The 19525-nt window shown below is 31.7% G+C and overlaps 2 protein-coding genes across 2 annotated transcripts; one reads left to right on the top strand and one right to left on the bottom strand.

Moving 5' to 3' along the window:
• The first annotated feature begins 5923 nt into the window (after window positions 1-5923).
• LOC117212536 (UPF0183 protein CG7083) lies at window positions 5924-10233 on the top strand. The gene is made up of 8 exons (XM_033457427.1): window positions 5924-6237; window positions 6747-6829; window positions 6930-7157; window positions 7225-7434; window positions 7516-7665; window positions 7863-8027; window positions 8123-8299; window positions 8423-10233. Exons 1-8 carry the CDS (start codon window positions 6174-6176, stop codon window positions 8618-8620), a joined length of 1275 nt encoding a protein of 424 aa, XP_033313318.1. The 5' UTR covers window positions 5924-6173; the 3' UTR covers window positions 8621-10233.
• Window positions 10234-11099: 866 nt separating this feature from the next.
• LOC117212537 (dual specificity protein phosphatase CDC14C-like) lies at window positions 11100-15757 on the bottom strand. Its single transcript, XM_033457428.1, has 9 exons — window positions 15348-15757; window positions 15064-15265; window positions 14473-14720; window positions 14125-14386; window positions 13740-13869; window positions 13480-13658; window positions 12918-13030; window positions 12562-12624; window positions 11100-11406 (listed from the first exon to the last, which is right to left on the bottom strand). Exons 1-9 carry the CDS (start codon window positions 15421-15423, stop codon window positions 11198-11200), a joined length of 1482 nt encoding a protein of 493 aa, XP_033313319.1. The 5' UTR covers window positions 15424-15757; the 3' UTR covers window positions 11100-11197.
• Window positions 15758-19525: the final 3768 nt, after the last annotated feature.

The following is a 19525-nucleotide window of genomic DNA, read 5'->3' as shown; positions in this document are numbered from 1 at the left end:
TTTCAATTTTATTATTAGACATTCAATCCATTAACAGGATTTTATCTCGTTAAAATTTTATTTCCTTAATAGAACCATTTAATTATAATCGTCTTTAATATATATTTAGGTAGGCGTAAAAGTCGATAGTTCTATTATTAAATAACATTTTCTAGATACTATATTGCATGTATTGAGATGTTTTATATCTTCAGCAACGTAATAATTTGGCAAATAATTTGGTAATATTGATGCAATAGTATGTACACGTAATTGAAGAAACATGAATTAATATCGATTATATAGAAGAAATCGATCGAGCTGGCTCTTCCAACGTTCGGAGAAAGACAACATCGAGGCGAGATTACTGAGAGAAAGAAATTGTGTTCAAGCATTGTACTTTGATCTAAGCTGTCCACTATATGCGATTCATACAATATTATTGTTTACAGAGACTTCTCGAACAACATCGCACTTTGTTTGGACTTTACGGACTCGGATTGCCATTAATCAATCCAGAGAACGATTAATTTCCTGGAAGAATCATTGACAGAAAAGTTTTAAAGGTTTCCCCCAAGGAAAGCCAGACATTAAATATCGTATTTATTTATATGTACATACTTGTGACCTATATCTTCGGTACAAGTCAGCCTCTGATAAATCGATTATTTAATTCCTTTTTTTATAAATATCAGAAAACGAGGTAGCATCGTATGTTTTGAAACAAACTGAGTTACATACTGTTCAAACGAAGTTGAGTCAAGGTTAAGTTAAGTTTAATCATGTTAAATTAATTTAATTTCGGAGCTAAGTTAGATTGTGTTTGAATTTCATTAAATCGAATTAGAGTTGAGTTAAGTTGCGTGAAGGTAAGTTAGGCGATGTCAACTTGAATTACATAGAATTAGAATCAAATTAAGTTGAATTAAATAGAATCAGATTGCATCAAATTGAAATAGATTGGATTAGCCTGACTTTATACTAAATCACATTATGTTAAATTAAGTTTAAACTGAATTACATTCAGTTTGAGGTATGTTAAGTTGAGTTACATTGAGTTAACATTTACTGAAAGTTGAGTTAAACTAAGTTATACCATAAGCTGAATTAGATGGAAATAAATCGACTTAAACTAATTTAAATTAATTTAAATCGATTACATTGTGAAATCAGTTATACTGAATCGACTTAAACTAAATCTAACTTGCATTGAGTCGAGCTCTCAAACAAAGTGAAACTGAGTTAAATTGAAATTGCTTATAAGTACAACTGTCTGCAAACACAGCAATCGTATACTTGATGATTTTGTTGCAATGATTTATTTAGCTAATGTCTCATTTCAAGGTAACATTCAGCGAGTTTATCAACATCCAGCATTTTTTTTCACCCCGTCCGATTAATTAATGATTAGTCCGGTGGTGTTTGCGTGTCTGCGCGAGCCAGACCACGGAATATAACACGAAGAATCTCGCGAAACCATCGGGAACGATAAAAGGATCATGACCGAATGCTTTTTCAGCTGAGTAGAGATAACAGCTTTTGTATTTCAGCCACTCACGTTGCGTGCACGTTGTTCCTTTTTTATCGGGGAAAATTTTTTTCTCCGAACAGCTAAGGCTTGCTGATCGACCTCTTATCCCTCGTATAAAATGCTACGTATTAACGTCACAAAATTTCTTTTCTATCTTCGCGATATACGAAGATTATTCATCGATGCATCCAGATGAGCGGAGAAAAACAAAGAAAGGTTCTTAACGACAAAACAGTAGCTCGCTTGTGCTAATCGAATGCGTACAAGCGTGTAAACAAGTCTCGAATGGTGCACGAATTGCCCAGAAATTTATACAGAAATCTAAACGATATTTATATCGTTTATCAGTCAAATTACAAACATAAACAAAGAAAAATAACAGACACGAAGATGAATTTTTTTCTTATTACTTTTTCCATCATTTTTATTGATAAATACTTTACTGCAACAAAAAAGATCAAAGAATAATTGAAAGTAATAAAATACATTTTCAGATTGATTTCAAATACAAATACAATCATACCAATCGAGTCGCATAGCAGTGTTGATGAAATTTCAAAATGTTTCGCATAACACACATGATAATATTCATGAAATTTCAAAATGTTTCACATAACACACATGATAATATTCATGAAAGGTATCTACAAGCGGACGAATATTTTTGCGAGTCAGACGACAAAATTGAACTGTGTTAATAAGAATAATGTTGTAATGTTGCAAAGTCCTCTTGCCATGTCATTTATCGATGTTTACGTATTAGTGAGATACGTAGTTGGTAAACAATAACGTGATTTTTGAACGTGTTATTTATTGTATCTTATTTCCTCACAATCTTGCAGTTGTATGTATATGTAGTTCAGTAGATACATTTCCATAGTTTTGGTAACGTTCTTTCTCGATCCACGAAGATCCTATGTCAAGTGTCATCGATGAAGCCGGATCTTCTTAGTAAAAAATGTTTACGGATCAAGATAAGACATTTGTACGACGTAACATCGATCTGCATATTTTGTTTACCTGAGCCTTTCGTAAAGTTGATACCGTGGACCTTGTCCTGTCAAGTGATCATGTTAATTGATTCGAATTAATAGGTATATTTTTTAAAATTGTACATGAATTGTTATAGATATATTGAGTTCAATCTCGTATTAAATTTATTGATAGTGGTTTTGTAAACACATGAGAATATTAGATATTTTGTTTCGAGTTACCACGTATGCTGGTTCACTTCTTTTTCTACAATTCTAAATAAAGGAATAGAAAAAATATTTGATTCTTTTGCGATAGTATAGCATTGAGGTTAATTAATTTGTAAAGATTTATTGCATATTAAACTTTACTAATTTTTACATTACAATTTTTCTTTTTTTCCATTTAAACTATCGTCCAATCGTATTCTTTTTATTTAGATATTCCTAAATCTTTTTATGATGTTTCTTCAAATAATTTCATTTTCTATTTGAGTTCCAAATTACGTACGTTTATTCAGTTTTTGTGTTATTTGTGCATTTACTATCATTTTCCCTAAAAATAATTAAAAATTAATTGTATAATGTAGTACAGACTTGAGTAAGTATCCTAAGGTTTTCTTATATCTTTTGGAAGTCTACAACAGTAAAAACATTACTCATGAGAATATTAAAATATCGTTTGTTATATATTTAGTTCCTATAATCTTCATCGACTATATTTTGAATCTAATAGGTTCTTTCCATTTTTATCTACTATATGCTAAAATATTCTCCTTTAGTCATAAAGTGACATTAAGATTAGAAAATTAAGAAAGATACTTTTTGTTGAAAATGACAACGTGAGTTCGTGTCGCCATCCATATGCAGATGCGTTAGTTATAAGAAATAGTAACTAGAAAATAGTCCTAGTTACAATCGATAGATTTAATCGATAGGCTTAAGATGCTTTTTTGTTTTTATCCCTAGTTTTTGTAAGCGCGTGCAATAAAGGTTTTTTTGGCTCAGAACGGTGTGATAGATTGATCCATTCAATAAAATAATAACTATTGTGATCCTACCTCTGAGTATAGAAATAACAACACTTTTACTTGTGGTCTTCGTGTAACAATGAAATAAATGTAGTGCTTGAGAAAGACAGATAGAATCGAAGATGGAATTGAAATAAGAGTCATTGTGTTTTGGTTCGAATGAATTCCTCGAAATCGCTCGCCTCTTATCGCCTTCATTCTTCCCCTTTTCATCTTTTTCTCATATTTTTCTAGACTTCGATAGCTTCGACCCGGTGTCACAGAGTTATCGATATATTTTGCATAAACATATACAATATACACAATACGGAACGCATACATATTCGTAGAAAAGTCACGCGTGGCTTGACGTTTCTGGAGGCTCGACTGTGTAGCGCATGATATGGTTATCATAATTGATTGCATAACATGGTGGGCACGACCGCGCGATGTATGCACCAACAACCGTTTCACGAGGAAAAAGTATTTCAATTGTAACAATGGCGTTTTGTTAAAACCCGTAACTCTACCAAGCGCTATTTACATTCTTCAAATGTTTTCGTTCGTTTTAAAATTCTTTCAGGCGACCGATAAATTTATCTGTAGTTTCAACCAATAATAGTAATTATAGTTTCAAATATCTTTCTAATGTAACAATAAGATGAAAATATTTCTGTTGTAATGGCGATTTAGTGTAACTCTTTTAGCTTTACCAAGTAGGTATGACTCACATTTTTCAAGTATTCTGTTTGGTTTTGAGATTCATTCAGAGAATGATAAATTTATCTCAATTGTTTACCAACGATGACACTTAGTTTCGGATAAATTTATAATATTTATTGTAGTAATGGTTTTATGCAACAAAAGTGTTTCAGTGCTGATTTTTGTAACTATATTTTATTAGGTTTTTAAAAAGAAGGTTTATCTATTTTGATTCACGTTGATCGCAAAATTTATCTAAATTCGTTATCTCACGATGATATTGATTTCAAATAGATTTATAATTACTTATTCAGTAGAAAGTTAGACATTTCTTTGTATTAGAGTAGAAACATTGATCTTCTTATAAAAATAAAAAGGTGCATTTGTAAAATCTTACAGTCTAAATAAGATTATCTTTTTATTTGCAGTTTTTAACTCACACATAAAATGTATACATGATCTTTATATTTTTTAATTTATCAATTCGTAAACAGAATCTCTCGCAGACTATTATCTTAAGACCGCACTTTGTTATCCGGATGATTTTAAGAGTGCGTCATATATATCTCATGAAAGATTATTTTATGTTTTGACTATCTTTTGCGTTACATTCTCAAATTTCCAATATATTTATCACAAACCTTGATACTTTCCATAAAATGAATTTTTACAATCAAGAAGCTTTTTGTTTACATCATATTATTTCTTTCTTTTTATGAAGAATCGAAGTATTTTATAAATAATCGAGCAATTTTTCTATATCTTTTCTTCTTTCATTTCTTTTCTATTGTAACAAAGTATGATTGAAACAATTCTTTCATGCTAAGATTTTCAATTGTTCTATCGAAAGTTCTTTCGTGTATTCACGATCGTAAAACCCCCCATGGCGTGGGTTAACGAAGAATACAAGATTCTATTATCTATGATCTTTAACCCCGACATCTTATAATAAAGGGAAGTTGTGTCGTTTTTATTGCAAACTTGCTAAATCGAGTTTTCTTTGTCCGCTTATTAAGAATCTTGTCTATTATTCCAAATTTATTTCGTTCAACTTTATGAAACTTAGAATATAATAAAATAAACAAATTTCGAAAAGAAAGGAATTATTAAAATAGGGAAACATAATTCCGGTTGTCCGAAATCAACACGTATCTGGTTACGTCTTCGTACAATGTAAAAGGATTTAAAAAAGATAAGAAAAAGAGTAAATATTTACTACTAAATTAAATTTGAATTTAGAAAGATCTCAGGCATGTTTTACAATGTGGATCTCGTAATTGGAAACATCTGTACACGTGATTGGTATCGCGGCGCGAATGAAGAAAAGGTACGTCAACATGATTAGTATGTGATCAATGAAAATAATACGTAATACGCTTACAAATCAAATCATTTTCTCGTATATGCTTTATTTACAACTCGTATAATTACATAAAACTTCTCAATCAATATTTCCAATTTTCCAATGTCGATATACATTTTTTTAAACAACAAATATATCACGACATAGTGTAACATTGTCTACATTAAAATTACAAAATTAAACATCTTGAATAAATAGCAAAGTAATTATTGTTAATTCAAATTTTTATTGTTCCTAGGAAAAGGTTTTTGAAGCAAAATTCAAATATTCGCGCTACTAATTTTAGCCGACGGAGTCGCATATGTGGCGGCATCTAAAGCGAAAGAAACGAAGTTTTTCTTCGAAATGGCGACATTTCCGTACACAGTCGGTAGTCTGATTCTGTTTCACGTAATTCGCGGCACGTATCAGCTGTTCGGTGACAGTTTGCTAGCAGTGAGAGTAGAGTGTTGAGGTTTATTGTTTAGGAAAGCAATATGGCTATCTGGTGATTAGTAACAGTGCGATACGTAGACAAAGGAACAACGCAGTTCTCATGATATTTGGAGACGCGTGGTGCACTCTGTTTTAGTTTAATTTATAAAAGTAAAGGAAATAACAAAAGGAATCGGTTAGAGATGTTGGAACTCGAGGTAGTGCCCGAAAGATCCCTCGGCTGCGAGCAGTGGGAATTTATTTTAGGCAAGTGACGAAATACTCGCGATGTATCGCGGCTACGTCGTATTACGCGTAATTTTGCGATCATCAAATTAATTCATAATAATTTAGAAAACGAACAGAGAATTTTCGTTATACTCTCTCCTCTTTTTCAAATTGAACTTTATTGATGTTGTCGTCATGTCAGCATTCGTACTTTGCTATTTCATTCTATTTGTAAACACCTCATTTGACAATCGCGCGTAAACAAAGAAAATGGTGATCACTATGAATATTTTGTTGCTTATTATGTAATTGTTTACACGTATTGCCTCGCTATTTGAACTTTTGCTGCTGAATTGTCAATTAATTGGCCAATAATTAATTGGAAATTGACGCTTTAATAAGATATCACTTTATAAATAGATATGAGTTTAATGAGAGTCATGATATTATTTGAAATAATTATGTTGATACGCATATAGTTTAATATAAGCAATTCATGAAATAACGATAATGTGTGGTCTACTTTTAAAAAAGAGTTATTCTTACAGGCATGCATTTTTCCCAATCTGTATCAATAATACAATCCCAAGTGGGCATTATAAGGGGAGTACAAGTACTTTATAGTGATAGTGTAAGTATATATTGATAAAAATTAGATTTATATGTTATTATCATATTCTTTACTTCTGCGTAATTAATGTGGAATTAAATTGTATGTTTTATACATGCAGAATCCTTTAGATGTAGATTTAGTAATAAACTTACCTCATGATGGAGTTCGGCTTATATTCGACCCAGTGGTGCAAAGGCTCAAAATAATTGAGATTTATAACATGAAATTAGTTAAACTCAAATACTGTGGTTTGCCATTCAATTCACCAGAGGTTTTGCCATCTATTGAACAGATTGAACATTCATTTGGAGCAACCCATCCTGGTGTTTACGATAGTGATAAACAAGTATAGTGTTTCCATTTATGTAAAGAATTAGTAAAAATCTGTGCAATCAAATAATGTTGGTTTTTAGGTATTTGTGTTAAATTTTCGAGGACTATCGTTTTACTTCCCCATTGATTCAAAGTTCCAACCTGGATATGCACATGGATTAGGATCATTGCAATTCCCAAATGGAACATCTCCCCTTGTGGCAAAAACAGCTATTTATGTTGGTAACATGGGTGCTGGAGGTGGAAGCGATGAGCATAACTTAAAGGCACCACCACCACCTCTACCACTTGTAATTATTTTTTGCTGGTGTATAGAACAGGACATACGAATATCTAAGCAAGATTAATATTACATAATCACATTTTGTTAGGTTTGCTATCATAACAATTTGTATTTAGAAAAGGCAGATGTCATGCGAGACAAAATGCGTACACGAGGTCTTAGATTGCACCTTTTCACAGAAGGTAGCTCTGTAACAAGGGTATTACTGGAGCCAAAAAAACGCTGCTTAACCAAAGAGGTTATATTTTATAATTTAGTTTGTAGTAGAATTTTTATCCCAAAGTATTGTATAGTCTAAACTTCTTTAAACATTGTAAGTGCCCTTTAAAGTGAGCTGTATGATCGTTACAGCAATGAGAGAAATTTTAAATCTATAACAATTGAACTTTGCTGTATGCTGCATTCTTATTTTTTGTACAATATACACAATTATAGGTGTTATTTGGTGACACTTGTGAAGATGTGCTGAGTGCTTTGGGAGCACCATCTCGAGTCTTTTTCAAAGCCGAAGATAAGATGCGCATTCATAGCCCTCACGCACACAAACGCGATAAAATAAGACGTTCGGATTTCTTCTACAACTATTTTACTTTAGGATTGGTACATTTTTCTCTTAATAACTATTCCATACTTCAAAAAAGTAAATCAGCAAATCGAAATAAATATATATCTAAACATTCTGTCATTTTTTGTAGGATATTTTATTTGATGCCAAAACCCAATGTGTTAAGAAGTTTGTGCTACACACAAATTACCCGGGGCATTATAATTTTAACATGTACCATCGTTGTGAGTTTTCTTTAACTCTTCCACCAGAAAATAATTCCACCGAATCGGGGAAACTTATAGATGTTTCCCCTTCTCCAGTTACGGTACGATATATTTGTGAATGAGATGTATAGTTAAGACAAATAATAGCAGCTTCAACGAGTCTTTGATAAATGTTTGATAAGTGTTTGAGATTAAGATAATTTCAACGATCGTTTGTTTTTTAGATCACTGCCTACACGAAATGGGATAGAATAAGCGAACAGTTGAAGGCTAGTGCACGGCCAGTAGTATTGAACCGTGCTTCCTCGACGAACACAACAAATCCATTTGGGTGTACGTTTTGTTATGGTATACGCGACGCGATCGTCGAAGTCATGGCAAATCAACACATCGCGAGTGTAACTTTATACAGAGCTGTGTGACCTTGATAATTTATACAACATGGTGCATTATAAAGCGCTCTTTGAGGAGCAATTTTTGAAAAGATGAAAACAAACAAAAAATAGGCATGTTTCAACTCTGTCGGAAATTGCATAACATCACCTTTGAAAAAAGACTGTATGATGCAAAAAGAAGTAACGGGAGTGCAAATGCATGCAAAATCCTGATGCAGTTTCTTTTTTTTTTTTAACACTAACGTAACAACATTGAAATCGCGAGGACTTTACATAAAAACAAAGAAAAAAAAAAAAAAAGAGAGGAAGATTACGAAGGATGCAATGACGGTTTCAAGCTCAGAAAATCAAGCGATATCATTTTGAATATCATGTATTGTTGCTTGTAACAATATACATAAATCTTTTTTCCTGGCATATCCAAACCCAGAGAAATAAAACAAAACAAAACAAAAAAAAGGAATAAATATCACGAAAAAAGCAAAAAGATGATCAACTAAGGGGTACAAGTGTCTGCAATATTCAATAATATCATATTTAATATACTGTTTTTATCTTTTGGTTATAAGTTTTAAATATAGTTAAAAATTAAAAAAAAAGGATCTTGCGTGAGCGATGAATATTGTAATATCTGAGCTCTATAATAAAAAGAAAAAAAAATATGAGAGGGGAGTAGTTTCAAAGGATAATAAGAATTTTGATAGTTAATGATAAACCTATGATGATTATAACGACAGTAACGATTAATAACACATGACAGTAAAATATTATAATGTGCTTAGTGCAAGTAAAAAAAATGATATCTAACTTTCGAGAAACCAAAATTTTTTAACGCGTGTTTAAGATAACAGACAAATAGAAACAAAAAAAAGATAAATGATGACACAAAAGCGATGTTTTGGGTACACAAATTAATAGGCATAATATATATTATACATATTAGAATGGCATTATCCATTCAATCTGTGCAGAATTGAATGTAAAACTGTAAAAGTCTATCAAAAAATGATAAAACTATACATTGAATAACAAAAAAAAGTATTTATCAGAGCGGGAGGAATTAAATTCATGGCCTGTTTTTTACGCTTTTATCTATCAAACTCTGATCATTGTGATACGTGATGAAAATTCAAAGCGCAATACATTATATAATATTTAAATTGCAATATTTAAATAAGTTACTTCTTTGCATTAACACAAACAAAGAACAGAAGAAAAAGAGAAAGGATAATTAACTAATTACTTTCTTATACAATTTTTGTGGCATTACATAATTCTTGTGATTATAAGTGTACTCACAAAACTGAATTAGTCTTTAATCTTTTAGTCGCGTAATATGGAATACTATATCATGAATTTCTCATTAGCTTACGATGCCAGAAGGAAAGTTCTTTTCGTTTCTTTTTCTATTCTATAAATTCGAGATTTCACGTTGATGTTAAATTGCACAATTGTATATACCCTATATGAACTTGTTTCCTGCTAATCATAGGGTATAAAGGCGAATATGTTTTATGTATCGTATAAACTTTGATAGTTGATAATCTACAGCGATTATAAGATCTGTAATGAGTAATAATCGTAAAATATAAATAACAAAAAACGCGTTCGAGATTGGAGCGCGAAGCATGAACGATGAATTACTTTGATTGTCACTTTTAACTGCACAGATTCGTGACGATTTTCCTTCCTGTTTACCGAATTAGCAGAAATTTTGTGGTCCATGATTTATGATATAAATCTCTGTAAGTTGTACCCTTCTGTTTCCACCATTGGACACAGATGACATTTCCTTTGAAGTTCAAACTTGAAATATCGAATGATCTCAATATATATATATGTACATATCGAATCTTGATATATATATATATGTACATATGTACATATATATATATATATATCAAGATTCGATAGTGATTCAAAAGTGAAAGCGATGGAATAAATATTGTTGTTGAAGAAAAGTGCTAATTGACGCATAATTGTACAAAAAAAGCTTTAAGAGACGCGGATCTGCGTGTTGATCTGCAGTTGTTCTTGTTTCTCAAAATCCTATTTTGATGGAATATCTCCCGTTTTTGTCGATTTTTGTCGAAACAGTTTTGCGTGGAAATTATTTTCAAGTAAATATATAGAGCATAAAATTCTCTAAACAAGCTTCATTGAAGCATTCACCGATGCAATAACAAATGTTCAAAAAAGAAAAGAAAAGGTAGGATTAAAACACAGAGGAAGAGAAAATCAGTGGATCTTTTAGAAATTGTATTCTCTATATAATTATTTCTGATAATTCTTCCCGAGAAATCTCTCTATTTAGTTTATACAAGGACGAATCATTTTGTATTGAATGGATTATAAAATCATGTAAAAAAATTTTCGATAAATCATTTTTCCTTCAATATTTCTTTCAGGCTTTACTGATCCTCGTGTATTTTCTTTTCAACAAATTATATATATATATATTATATATATATATTAATTATAAAAATATATATATATATTGTATGGTTTGAAAAAATCTCAATTATAATTCAAATTAAACTAGGAAGAAGTAAATTTCGTGTTTAAACGAAATAAAATAATTTCTTTTCTTTTATGTTTACTTACTTATTTCCTTCGACGCGCGTTTTTCAAAGCGTCCAATCCGTAAGAGATGCAATTCTTTTGTCGCGACTCTGAAGTTCGAGATGGTTTGAATTTGTTCATTTTGATTTCGTTCAGTCTATCTCCTTGTGTCATAATATATGGATCCGTAGCCCTGTATTTCTGTGGAGTTCGTTCTGAATCGTCTGTTCCGCGGAAATTTCTTAATTTTCCTATGAGCAAGAAAAGAAAAAAAATTGTATTATAATACCTGCATAGCATAGGACAAAATTTATTTATTTATTCAACGATGTAGATTAGTTACATAGCTTAAATTCTTTTTTATATTCTTCAAGTTTGTAGTTTACCTTCTATACATGCACTAAAAGATACCTTTACAATGACTGCATAATTCAAGTTCCGTCGTAATGTTGATAAATAACAAGAAAATTGCATAAGACAAAGAACACTACCACTACGTTAGAAATTGTAAATTAAACTAATTGAAATTGGATGCGCGCGCAGAATGCTCGGTATGAGATCTATTGGCGCGAAAACTTGTTTTATTGATATTTTCCTTTAAACTCATAATATTCGTTGCAACATATTTTAATAATTCCCTGTTACTTTTCTGAGTCGTCAGTTCTTATAAATAATTTTATTTTAATTTAATTTCGATCCATTATTAATTCCAATTCATATTGGTTGCGCGCGCAGCTATAGATAGATATGAAGTATTGAATAATCGACAAGAAATTGATAATGATTGTTCTGTAAATAAATGTCTTCTTACGTTGAAATCTTATAAAAATACATTTTGTACTAATTTTTTGTTTCAATTTCTATGATTATTTCATTTGTTAAGGTATCATAAGTGTTAAAATTGTATATATATTTCTACGTGGTAAGAAATCTCAATCGATTAGTAATCGAAATTGAGATGCGCGAGCATGTTCCTGAAGCAGTTTTGGCGCGCGGTTGTTCTTTCTTGCATGCTTCGACGTACTCTTGAATTTTTTCCTAATTTTACGTTACAAATTATGCCAACACTCTTTCATAATGAGGATTTCAACTACTATGGTTTGTATAAAGGTATAATAATATAATTCAATAGCCTTTGTAATGTAACAGAGCAAAATATTATATGTTAGTTTTTCAAGGTCAGCAGACCTATGCTAGACTATCAAAGATTTATTAAAATTTCGATATAATTACATGAATTAACTTAGAAACACAATTTTCAATCAGAAAAGAATACTTTGTTAAAAAGTGTAACGTACTACGTATATATATTACCTTATAGCAGTTATATAGTAGCATATCTTTTACTTGTGTTTTTTAAAAATTAAGAAATAAAGTACGAAAATTATAAAATATTGAATAAATACCTAAAATTCTCGTAAATTTCGTTTTGCCTTTTTTCTCTATCGGCAGACTATCGTAGTTTGGTTCTGAAACAATACAAATTTACATTGAAAAATTTCCACCGTAATTTAATGTAATCCTAACCCTAATTTAAAATTAACATTTTTCACCATTTTTTTTTCTCTAATTATTTTCTTTTTTTAGATCATCACTTTCTCGTCAAAACAGAAATTGAAGATCTTCGATATAAGGGCTGCATTGAAAATTACAATTTTCATAGGTAAAATCTTTACTAGCCTCTAATAAAAAATTCTATTGCTTTTATACTCTTTTCTTATACGATCATTGGTTGATTTTAGGCAGAGACATAAAGTCCTACCTGTGCACCCTCCATCAGGCATATAGTGTATTTTCTTTTCCAATTTGTCTGCGATCGAATATATTCCGCGTTTATGGTGCAATATTACATCGCCATCGCCATAATACTTCAGTCTGCGAATAATACATCACCATGATGTATATAGGTATGTACTGAATATTATTTATACGTCAAGTGTTCCTTTTTTATTTTTCATTAAAAATTAATAGTAAGAAAGACAATTCCTCTCTGTATTAATCCTTTCGAGACGGATTTTCTTTCAATAATAAATGCAATGATACAACATACGGTAACAATATAATGCAATAATATGATAATAATAAATTAAATATAATTTTTAAAATGAAATAATTTCAATTTACAACGAGATCCTATGCTTTAATAAACTTTAATGATGCCAGAAAAATACAAATTATAAAGATTCAGCGATCCTTTTAACAGTTACCTTGAAATATTTTGTCCTATTAGTTTCTAAAGGGTTAAGGTTGTTTTTTTTATTCAATGATCAAGAATCTTTATTGCAATATTACTATTTATATCTAATAAGGGAAACATGAATTACTTATATTGTTGACCAGCGTTCAACAAATTTTTCTCTATATTTTCTAACCAGGCTTGTTGGTGTCCAATAACGGAACCAGGTCTGCAAATCCTTATCCAGGCAATAGCTTCTCTTGCCGTCATTTTATAATGCTTTATTAAATATGCGGCAATTAATGAACCTGTCCTTCCTAATCCAGCCTGAAATATTATTCATACAGTAAATAAAATAAATAAAATTTGAAGATAGATAAGAAAATTGTTTAAAGAACTTCAAATAACTTTGCAATGAACTGCTATCGGACCGCTGGTATTTTCGCTTAGTTGCAAAAATTCATTCAGTATTCTTCTCGGTGGTACCGTGCCGTCTGGCATGAACATATCGTAATGCGTGATCCCTACATCGGTGAATCTATTTTTAAAGCATCGCTTTAATTTCATTCTAAACTTAGAATCATAACAAATTATGTAACCGTATAATTTCTAAGAGTTTCAGGGAAATATAATTCTTTCAGTATTAATAGAGTAATAAATCTTAAAGATTAGGAAATAGTCAATATTTGCAATAAATAATGTAGTTCTTCTACAATTAGATAATCTTATAGAATTTTTGAAAATCATCAGTTGAAACTATTAAGAACTCTGTGATTATGGATTAGATTTGTACCTCGATGCACTGTATGCTTTCTTATTCAATCTGATCACGGCTGTGACTTCGTTCTTTAAAAAGTAATCAATGTAGCACTCAGGTGGATGATAAGGTGTGCCTGGTTCCGTGCTTGGACCAACAAAAGCCAGGAACTTTTGCGGTACCATCCAATTCAAAGCACCGTTTCTCATGTCCTCGTACTTTTCATACTCAACCACATCAAAGTCGCAGAAATTAAAAAAGCCGAAGGAAACTGCTTTTTTAAGAGCGTTCAAACAATCTATTCTCATAAAATAGATTATATAAGATTAATTTCAATCAGTAGAATTAATTCTCCAGTTTATAATTTCCACGCTAAATTGTCACCTGACAAATGTATACTATAAATTGCTGATCCCATAGAGGCATCTCGAAATGGCTTTATAGGAATTTCACCTCCCATAAAAAGAATGTTGTAAGCTTCTCTTGGACTTTTGTTCAGGTATAATACCGCGTAAGAGGCAACCAGGTATGCAGAATTTGCCCTTTTGTGATCTCGTTGTGATGTATAGTGCACGATTTGTCTATGCTCATTTCCTGGGCTCTCGAGCTTCTTACTTACTTTGCAGCAGTATCTGTAAAAAACATTATTAACAGTATTACGATCCGATAGTAATTCCAATGTTTTCAACCTTATTACATTTATTTCTTTTTAATTAATATTGTGAATTTTTATTCAATTATTTTTATTTAATTATACAAGCTATATAATATCGTACAATTTGTATAACAGTATAATTAAATACAAATTCTCTTAATTATACGACAAATAATTCTATGAAATTATTATTTCAAATTTTGTTTTTTTTTTCGTATAATTATAAATTATTACAGATATGGTGGACGCTATCAAAAAATAATACTCGAGGGACATATGAAAATTTTATTTAAAAGTATAAAAGGATTTTAAATTCTTACTTGTATAAACAGGCGAGGTTTAAAGGGCCAAAATCGTAGTAAAAATTATTGTAAATTAGCTCGTCATCGATTGTAAAGAAATGGATATTAGATGTGCTTTTTACATCCTTTCGACCGTTGTATAACGTTGCAAAATAGAATTTGTCTTTTATATATTCACAGATATAAGTAACATCTGGATGTTTATAAACTGTAGTAATTTCTAATAGGAAAAGATAAATATAAGATAGTATAGAAAGAATACAAAACAAACAAATTCCTGTCAGTATTCATTTCGTAAGTACCATCTGGGTTGATGTTTCTATTATCGCAAGTACGATAGTTTCTTTTCGAGGGTGCATAATTTGTTTGTTCGTACATGATGAAAGGATATCGAAACGTGCTTTTCCTATAGGCGCAATTATTTTCTATAAACCACACAGCTTGTATGGCAATTAAACAATACCATGTTATAACCTTGATAAATCATTTGTAAATTATATGAAAATTATTATCGTCGCAATTTCCTTGTGATTGGTCATTGATTTTTAAAGACGTCCTAGTCATATCTTGCACAGAAAACAATATGCTTCTTTTTAATTTATTATCGTGATATATATTAATTTGGGGATAGTGTCATAGATTTGTCTGTTTTGTTGTCAAAGATAGTTTTTAATTACAAAATTGTAATTAACCAAACACATGATTCTCTGAACCTGGAAAAACAAATGAGATGAAAAGGGAATGTATTTCTTTCTCATATTTTGTCATTCTTTTAGTTGTAGGAGAGAATTTAAGAGTTACTGATTCTATAATACGTGTACCTTGGACAATTTTCATTTTCTAACAAAATAAAATCTGCTCCTAAATTTATCGTTATTTGCTACGCCAAATTACTGATCTCATGTTTGCCAGATGTCTGTCGAGTCTCCACGTTTCTCAACTTTTTTTTCTAAAGAGTTGATTGATCATTGGTCGTTTCTTTTGGATCATAATTCGTATACAATACACTTTTAGAATAATGCATTTTATATTTTCACAATACTGACGTTCCGACAATTCATTTCTAACAATGTTCTAATAACGTTCGCAGGTTTAGAGACAAGAAGAAGTTGCAGAAATATCAACGCACGCTACAAAGGGTGAGTCAAAGTTTTTCATTTTCTCTGCTTTCAGACTATAATTACAGTTGCGTTACTTTTAATTAAAGTGCACGTCCTTGCATGCCTTGATCATTTCTCTTGACGTCTTTAAAAAGTTTCGTAAAAAGTCGACACCGAGGTGTACCATTTTCATTAACTCATATGTGTTAGGAAATATTTACAATTCTAAAAATGTTGCAATATGTTCAGTAATGTAAATAGTACAATAATAATAATAATTCCAATGACATTAAAATATTGCGGAATATAAAATCCATAGATCATAAGTCAGTAATGTAAATAGTGCAATAATAATAATAATTCCAATAACATTAAAATATTGCGCAATATAAAATCCATAGATCATAAGTCAGTTTAAATTCCGGAAACTTAATTTTATTAATTTATCCAATTCCTTTGATACGTCGATTTGATAACGTGGATCATCGATGACCATCGTAGCGGTCAACGCGTTAATCCTAGCCTCTGACCCCATCTAACAGTTTTTCTGCAATTTTTATGTCGCAATCTTGTTCTCATTTGAAAAAGGCAAAGAAACAACCAGCCTCGGATGGCAATCTCTCTTAAATCTTCCATTCTTCTCGTACGAAGAATCTCAACGTATTCCACCTTGACCATCTTGCGTAAAACTTTTCCTCTTCTCCCCAACCACTGCCTCCACCTTGTTTTTCCACTATGTCACTGCGGTACAATTTGCGAATGCACCGGGAAGTGGTTTAACATGCAACGTGAGGCCTAACCGGTAAAGCGACTGATCGGTATTTACGATTCAAGAGAAATCTTTCGCGGGACAACAAGGCGGCTCCGTCCATCCGTTCCGTGCATCCATTCCCTGCGTCCGTCAATCCGTTATAATTTCTCCGTTAATAGAATCCGAGATTTCGTAGCGATCCGTGCGATGCATTCGAAATCCGCCCAGTCGCCGTTCTCTCTCTCCCTCCTCCGTGCTCCTCTTCCTCTTCTCGTCATCTTTCGTTCCTTCGCCTCTTTATCGATCGAACTATTGCTTTCTACTGTTATTTCTCAGCGTTTTTATGTAAGAGTTTCACCAATTTCGTTATTTTTGGAACGGTAGTTGTCTTTCAGTCACGCGTCCTTGCGAGTTTTTACCCTCCATCAGCTAAACTGCTTTTTCATTCTTGTCATCTTTTTCTTATGTTATTGTTTTCTTTTTTCTCGTACGATTAACGAGCTTATATGATCCTTCACGTTGAAACTTTGTCGGCTATTTTTTGTTTATTTATTTATCGTCACGCTTGTCGTCGTATTTAATTGTCCGTAGCTTGCGTACGAATATCGCGAAATTTCGCCTACCATTCTAGACTTTCGTAAACTTGAGAAAATTCTTTCCCTCCTCCGGTGCTTCTCTTCTTCTTTCTGTCATTTTTCGTTCCTTCGCCTGTTTACCGATCGAACCGTTTTGCTTTCTACTGCTATTTTTAGGCGTTGTTGCGTAAGAATTTCACCAATTTCGTTATTTTTGGAACGTATTTCTTTTTTCGTCGTGGCTTGCGACTGGCCTTTCGAGTTTTACCACTTAACTCTCCAATAGGCAAACGTATCGTTTTTAACAGGCAAACCATAGTGCTTCAGGTGGAAGTTTCATCCTCTTACTGATATTTAGATTTTTTAGCGATTTGGAATATTCGACAAAGAGAAAGATTCGTAAGGACGGAATTAAAGAGCAAAATTTCATTGTCTGTCTACGAAGCTCACCAGTTTTAACTCTTCCAGATTTATAATATAATTTCGCACATTTAAATCAATTTAGAGAACAGATTAACAGTTGATACAATCGAAAGTCTTATTATAATATGATTATAATTATACATTTGGAAATTTAATGTTACAACCTAACAGTTTCATGTTTGCTATCTTATTTGTCTTTCGTTATTTGTTATATAATTTTTCATATTACTCACTTACTACATTTTTCGTCTCATTCTTCATCTTGATCTTCTTCATTCACATTTCTTTCGTCATCTTTCTCCATTCCAATCTATAAACATTCCACGTGTTTTATTCCTCCATAATATTATTCACAGCTTCTTTATATCTTTCGCTCGGACATTCCGTTTCTCACGGTTTCCCCTTTCGTTTGCCTTTATCTCCCTCGTACACGATTTATCGTTTCAAATTTCGTTTCTCCATGGCTTCGTTACCAAGAACGTCTCCCAGTCCCTTCATCTCTTCGGTTTCTCCGTACTCTCCGTCTCCTGCTGTTCTCCATTTCCTCCCCTTTCTGCCGATAAATCTGCCCCTCTCCACACGCCTTTCTTTTCCCACTTCTCGCCTCTCTGTTTCTCTATCCCTCTCCTTGTTTCTCCGCCCTCTCGATAATTCCATTCCCAATGTCCCCCTTCGACAATTATCTCGTCGTCGCTCCTTTTTTTCTGTCTACCACGACTTTCCTCGTTGCATCTTTTATTCTTCGCGTCTGCGATATCCTCTTCCTGTACTACCACCCCTTTTCTTCCATTTTCTCTTTTTTCATTCAGCTTCCTACTTGCACGATGGTTAGACTGCGGATTCGTATGCGTTTTGAAGGCATTTTAAATAAATAGAACATCGATAGAAAATTGCATATTTCATATATTTTATATTTTTCATGTATTTCTGTCCATACGTTTGCCTGTATATTCTACCTTTACGTATCGTTTGTATTATTCGCATTTTCGAATTTCCCTTAAGCGCGTACAAATTTTGCGGTCTAGCGTTAAATTTTAGAATAAAATGTACGATGGAATTTCAGAATAGAAATTTATTAAGAATTAAAATTCTTGCAATGGAGTCTTTCAGTTGTAGAATAGAAACTTAATAAAAATGTATTTTTTTCTGTTTTAATGTATAATAGAATGCAGCCTTCGGTAAAAATGAATAAATATACAGGGTGTATCCAATATCTTTTGATTTAGCCTTTTGTTATATTTGCATTTAGTTAGTGGATCGACGATATTTCTTATTAAAATTATTTTCTAAACATAACTGAAAAATTGGAACTTCTGTTATTTCTAATGTTACAACGAATATAATTCATGTATTCTTTTTGCACAGCATATGCATTTTCAAATTTCCCATAAACACATGAAAATCCGTAGTCTATTAACAAACAAATATAAATGGAAATCGTCGCTTCCATGTCATTCGTTCTCTGTGGCTACCTGTCGTCGACCTGTGCAAGAAACTATTCAGATAATCATCTTGTTTCTTAAGATGAGACTACATAAGGTTATCTTATAAGTTGGAGTCTCGTACTCGGAGTATGTTATCTTTATCGGAGAGATGATAAGTTGACACGTGTAAGAGTAACTAAACAATGA

This window comes from Bombus bifarius, unplaced genomic scaffold (assembly GCF_011952205.1).
Source record: "Bombus bifarius isolate JDL3187 unplaced genomic scaffold, Bbif_JDL3187 scf7180000008321, whole genome shotgun sequence".
Taxonomy (NCBI): domain Eukaryota; kingdom Metazoa; phylum Arthropoda; class Insecta; order Hymenoptera; family Apidae; genus Bombus; species Bombus bifarius.
Note: the sequence above shows the minus strand (reverse complement) of the source record. Positions and strands in the feature narration are given on the sequence as shown.